Below are 6,817 nucleotides of genomic sequence, written 5' to 3'. Positions count from 1 at the left end.
AAAATGTTCCTTTTTCATTTGTTCTCTCTGGAGTTCACCATCTTCACTAGAAACCCATTTTGGTTCTAATAGAGATAACTCATCCTATAAGGGTCCAAGGGTGCTAAAGTAATCTCTTACACCCATTTTCCCTTGCTTAATGGTATAAATTTTCTCTTGGAGGAAGAATTGTCTAGCAAGGCCCTTTTGAGTATACATATCTTTCATAAAGAACCATGCTTCATTTTCCATTCAAAATTTTGCAATGTTGGTACAAATTTTGAGCTTCACATTATTCATAAACCATGCAAGAATCTTTGCATATTTGTTTTCCCAATATTCAACTTTAGATTGGTGATCTTCAATGGCCTTCATGCGAGCATTTCCTTCAAGAGCTTTTTCTTTATCACCGTCCATCTTTGTGAGTTGGAGTTGTGGTTCTAGAATAGTGCCCATAACATATTCCCAAAGCTTTTTACCCTTGGGGTTATTTTCCATGACGGCGGCCCACATCATGTAGTTGGTACCATTAAGTTTGAAGGAGAGATCGATCTTTTGTTCTCCTTCCATACTAACACAAGAAAGGATGACAAACTAAGAAAGAGAAATACAATATGCAAACTATAACTAATCAACTAGCTATAGCAAGAATCAAGAGCATAAACCTTGCTCTGTTACCATGTAATGAAATACGTGAAAATAAACACAATGTCCTATAATAGACATTCACACATAGAATGCAAAGATCAAGTCCACAATGGACATACACAAAAGCCAAAAATGGCTTGCAAACATGAAAATGTTATAAAAGCAAGAAATGGGCTTCAAGAAGCCTTACAATGCAAAGGGGGCTACCCCTTTATTTATAGACAAGAGAGTGAGAGAGAGAGTGGGAGAAAAAGGGAGAAGGAGTGGGCATTGGGGGGCCCAACAAGGAGTCGTTGGGCCCCCCAATGATACATGCATTTAATGCATGTGAAATAAAAATAAAAATAAAAAAAGAAAAATAAAATAGAGGGAAAAAGAAAAATAAGAAAAAAAGGAAAAGACTAAAATGCCTCTATTGGGCAGAAATACAGAAATACCCTTAGTAGGGTATGATGGTATTATATATATATATATATATATATATATATATATATATATACATATATATACATATACGAGTACATATATTTTAACACATGCATGCAAGTCACATGGTTACAATAAGATCAAACTTTTTCTTTTCTGTTGAATAGGAAAGATGGGGAATGACCCCACGGGGTTCAAACCTGAGACTCCTCAGATATGTTGGTGTGACCTAACCATCCAGCTACCTCATTCAATCCTACAATAGGATCAGATTTGGTTGCACAATCCCTGCCTGAAAGAATTTGATGACACTCAACATGAATGGCAGCTGAACTTCCGACTACTACCAGTATTATCAATTGCAATCCACCACTGAAACACAGCAGTGCAAGGATCAAGCACAATATTACCATGTAGTGTTCTAAAAATCACAAAGCCTTCACTTTCAAAAGATAAAAAAAAACAGAGGGAAAAAAGCTTCTGCATTTAAACACTACCAACAAAGGGATTTACAAAATACAATTAACACTGGTGAATAAAGGAAATATTACAAGCTATAAACAACAGTACATTAACGGAGGCCAGAAAACTCCTAGACTACCATTCTAATCGAACCCGAGGTAAACCACTAGTATAATATGGTTGAATAGATCAGTCTGGATGAGAAAATAAAAAAGTGATGTTTGGCCCCGTCACTGCAACGACCATCAGCATCTTTAATGAAAGACCACAAGAATCTTTAAAATGGATTCCAACCCAGCACCTTTTGTTTTGAGAAGAGTTGCCCTTTGCTGGGTGACAGATCTTCTTTACAACTGATTGAGGAATGCCTCCATTTCAGATGATGACATGAGAGCAGGGTGCCCATTGTTACAAATTGAACTCTTCCCTGAAAATGCATCAACTCTTGTTTGTGCACCTGCAAAGCTTGATTTGGCCCGTTTCGGTGCCAATTCATAGATGTCAATAGAAGATTTCTCACTAGGCTTCTTGAAATGGGAATCTGTTCTTTGATCATCCACTTGCCCATGCCACTTAGGAATCATGTTAACCTCAAACTTGTTCTCTGTACTGTCAACTAAATTAACAGTGTCCATAGCAGAAGGAAGACCTTTGTCTGTAGGTGAATGCTGCTGTTTGTTCTGCTGTTGCTGCTCCTCCATTATTTTCTGCAGGTATCTGTTCTGTGCTTCAATGCGCATCTGCAAGTGTCTCTGCACCTGCTAGTTCACCAGACCATGTAACTGGTCAACAAGATTCAAGCAGGTAAGTCTGGGCAATGCAATTAAGAATAAGATGCGGGACAAACAAAATCTGGAAAATCTAACTAATCTGAACTATAACCTTCTAACTAAGACTGAGTGCTGAAAAATGCCAAGAGACTTGACTGTACGTAAAAGATGTCTCATGAAGAAAGGGAAATAGAAAAGGTCACTTTTAGAAACAGAGGAAAAACAACATTCTATTGACGAACACAATATCCATAATGAATCAGCAGATGAATGCCAAAACACAAGTAATGTGGTGATACGAATACATGATAACATAAAAAATCAAGGGCAGCTTAGATTTGTTCTTGCTCTTTCCGAATCTTCACGTATGCATAAGATCATTGTTCTCAATCCACACTTTGACGATAATTATACTCTGCTAGAGATGCTCTTTGCACTTTTTATAATGATATCAGAACTAGACTAAACAAAGAAAGGACCACGACTTGCCAAATTTTTGTATGCCTTTCAGTTTTCCTTCTTACCCACACCCCCTCTTTCTAAGTTAGTCAAGCACTTGCTTTATTCCTTTTCATTATAACTCATGTTATGAAGAATAAATTTTCAGGCCAAGCTGTTGGGGATTAACATTGATTGGGGTGGGGGGAGATGGGCACATCATTTTTTCACAGGTTATTATTCTCTCGTTTTGTATGGCTTAGGGCACTTTCTGATTTGCATCTTTGACCTTCTTTTTGCTTTTTCTATTTTCCTCTTTGTTTCAAGCTCTCTTTGCATATTTCGTTATTAATGTTTAGTTTACGTAAATGTGAGTGAAATCAGTTTCAACATATGGTTTCTGTCATTGAACTTTCATTTGGAAGTTCAGAAAAGCATATCTCTATCGGATGTTCTGTATTACAACTGATTTCCCTTCCACTGATGGTAATGTGAAGATACTATGCATTATTAATTGCATAAGATTAGGTCAAAAACTGCACAAGGGTCCTGATTCATGCCCCAAATTTCTCCATTTTAGTTCCTAATAATGTTAAAATTTCCATGCTACTACACAGCCAGGCCTCATCGTGCATTGATGTCCAAACATGAGTAAGGTCGTCTTATGCTTAGCTCATATAAAGTTGATGCTTCTTTCCCAAACATCTCTAATGCCAATCAGCATCATCTTAGGAAGAAGACTTGACTTGTTGGAGTTCTTTATTTTATGCCTTGAACAAATCAGCTGATATTAAGGTCATATGAATGCAATATGGCACAAAGTATGAAAGCACATAGGATGTAATAAAGGCTAAAGATGCACAAGGGATTATTTATAAAAGCTATCTTCAACCAAATAGAGCTGATACTTAGTTTTTGAGCAAGATGAACACAAAGCTTAACCCCGAACTTGAATGATTCAGGGTTTCTAATCCTGTTTGCTGGCCAGTAAGTAGCCTGGACTTCAATAAGCATCGGTACAAGCAGTGTTAGCAATATTCGGTACAATAAGACCTAGTGAATGGTATGAATAAATGAATTTGGTTCAGTCATTACACAAAAACCAACATATATGAAAATCTGTCAGAGGGATACGTCCTTTTGAGCCTGTACCTGTGCAGAACGGATATGGTCGGATACATGTATGGATATGGGTTGGATATGGTTCAGATACAGGTATGGACACGGGTCGGATATGGTTCCAATACAGACAGGATACAGTCAAACCGTAACCAGCATGGTTTGACCATATCCAAACCATTTTTGTCTCAACCAGAAAATATTATTTAGCTAAGACTCTCATAGACCTCTACCCTCTTTTGTTTATAACCATATTTCACTCATTTGACCACCATTTTTAGGCCAAACAGTTGGTCAAACAATATAATTAAAACTAAAAAAAATTGACTCCAATGTGGATGAAGTTTGCACCGCTGACTAGACCACTTAAATCCAATCTGCCACCATCATCAACAACATAAGCATCATTCTAACAGACACACACATGTATATTGTAGACACCAAAAATTTCACGATTACTAATATCTTTCTCAAGACAAGTGTTTGTGATACCCCTGCCACGGACGGTAGAACAGGCACCACCGTCCATTACTGAACGGTAGAACAAGGAACACCATCCGCTGCTGAACGGCAGAACAAGGAGTGTCGTCCGCTAAGGGATGACACAACCCTTCTGTTGTCCGCTGTACCAAACATGCATATAAGCCCCAAGGCTTATATCTATCCGGTTTCAAATTCAATCATCTTGCACGTCTTCTAAGGAGGGAGGACTCCTCCTAGACGAGTCTTCGTACGAGGAGACACTCCTGGATGAGTGTGTTGAACTCTATAAATAGGGGCTCACCCCTATACCTTGAGCATATAGAAAGTATCTGCAAATCAAGAAATCCTATACCTACGTGCAAGCCATGCGAGAACACGTCTATTTTAGCCTTCCCAACACGCTGTCCAGACACTATTGAAGAGCACACATACCTATACGAAAGTGCTAGAGGACAGAAGAACGAGCTTGAACGATAGAACGGACCCCCGAGTCCGAAAAAAGATATTTCTCCATATCCCTAATCTATTTATTTCAATCTTCTTTATTCTTTGGATTAGGTATTTATATACATTTTTGTGTTTGTTTACATATTGCAATCTAGATAGAGTGATCCGAGCTACGAAGATTTAAGAAACTTGCCCTATTTTTACCTTCCCGTAAGGCGAAGGATAGTTGGAGTTTGTAATGACGTTCCATATGATTTAAAAAGAGGATTCTACATAATCTAGGTAAGTCTCATTTTTTCTGAATCTCAATATAATCATCAACAATTTTTTATGATCGTGATGGGATGCTGTAATTTTTCTTAATTTTTTGTAGTTAGAATTGCATTAAGATTTTTTTTTTGGAAAATTTTGTTTTTTTTTTTTGTTTTTGTCTCTGTCAGACGACAATCCTGGTTTTGCCATCCGCTGACTAGCGTCTATCCCGTTTGGTCGTCTACTGACTGTCGTCTGTCACGTTTGGCCGCCCGCTAACTGCCGTTCATTGGCCTTTAGCCGCCCAAATTTCGCAATCCAACATTTGTCGAAAAGTTCTGCCAGATAGCATTGTCCGCTGACAACACCGTCCGCTTATGTTTAGTTGTTCTGCAAGTTTGGTTGTCTGCTAACTGACAGCGCCGTCCGTTGATAGACAGGGCCATCTACAACTTTTGTCGTCTGCTGACTGGCAGTGCTATCCGCAGACCCTCACGTCTACACGTTCTGCCGTCGATTGATGGGCAACGCCATCCGTAGACCCTCGTGTATGCAACTTATTTTACTTCTTTTTGGTAGATTTACTGTTTAATTTGTTTATCCTGCATATATGATGTTTTTGCATTAGATTCATGTATTAAATATTAGGCTTAGGTTTTTTCACATTTTAGAAACACTTGCTGGAGAAAATTCATGTTCAATTATAAATTAGGAAAAACATAACCTCGAGTAAGTTAGGGTTTTGTTTTAAACATTGTGTGATCTTATTGTGTGCACTTATTTTTTTTATCTTCCTCTCTATTAGGAAAGATCCCTTCTCTTTTATTGAGATTTTTTTTTTAATTCTTTTGTCCTATCATTTGGATCTTTGGATTCCCCCACTAGTACCTTTCAGTTGTTAGCTGGAGTATATCGGTGGCAGTACCATTGGAGCTGGATTCTTCACACTAGTACCCTTCAGTTGTTAGCTTGGGTATATCAGTGTGGACCCGGAAGGGAGCCTTAAAACCCTAGAACCCGAAGAGACCTCGCTGATTAGTGGATAAACCTTTCTAAGATACCCAATTGTTTTAAAAAAAAATTGATTACTTGTTTGAGCCTGTTTGAATCAATTGCTTGGGGTATAATGTATACCCGATTTAAAGCCCATAAATCCAAAATTCAATCCATCACAGAGAAACAAACAACAACAACAACTACGCCTTCATCCCAAAACAATTGGGGTCGGCGATATGAACAAAAAAAAAATCATTCTGGGTCTTCCACATGAATCCTTCTCCTCCAATCATTTCTATCCAATCCATCACAGAGAAACCACTTTTGAAAAAAATTATGTACGAAATGTCACCCAATATGATGCAAAATATCATATTCAATGAGGATCCTGAAGAGAGGACCAATACAGACGTTTTTGATGAGTCTATGGAAGACCGAAAAAGGGGAAAGACCTTGATGCTTCCTGAGTCCAGCACACGTCAGTACCCTCATTGGGTCTCGTAAAGTCCCCCATGCGGGTTACGAGACAGGTAGTTTTGGCATGAACGAGTCTACTAAAAGATGAGTCCCCAAGACCTCGTATTTCAAAGCTTGGTCTGAAGAACAACACCTCCATCAGTCTCGTAAAATCCCTCCCACGAGTTACGAGACAAATAGCTCTAGCACAGGTGAGTCCACTAGGAGATAAACTCCTAGGACCTCGCATTTCAAAGCCCGGTCAAAGGAAGAAGATATGCCAGCACAGGCTAGATAGAACATGGAAATGATGGAGGATAAGATGAGAGAGATCTAAGAAC

The 6,817-nt window shown here is 38.5% G+C and overlaps 1 protein-coding gene across 1 annotated transcript in view; it reads right to left on the bottom strand.

Annotated features, from left to right (window-relative positions):
* Nucleotides 1-1,586: 1,586 nt before the first annotated feature.
* Nucleotides 1,587-6,817, bottom strand: part of LOC149847957 (protein PHOSPHATE STARVATION RESPONSE 3-like) — a 42,926-nt gene continuing 37,695 nt past the window's right edge. Inside the window, exon 8 of the mRNA XM_090002840.1 lies at nt 1,587-2,273. Coding sequence (XP_089858966.1) covers nt 1,863-2,273 — 411 coding nt within the window. The 3' untranslated portion in view covers nt 1,587-1,862. The remainder of the gene's footprint in view (nt 2,274-6,817) is intronic.

This window comes from Nuphar pumila, chromosome 1 (genome assembly GCF_984573655.1).
Source record: "Nuphar pumila chromosome 1, dmNupPumi1.hap1.1, whole genome shotgun sequence".
In the NCBI taxonomy this organism is placed as follows: domain Eukaryota; kingdom Viridiplantae; phylum Streptophyta; class Magnoliopsida; order Nymphaeales; family Nymphaeaceae; genus Nuphar; species Nuphar pumila.
Note: the sequence above shows the minus strand (reverse complement) of the source record. Positions and strands in the feature narration are given on the sequence as shown.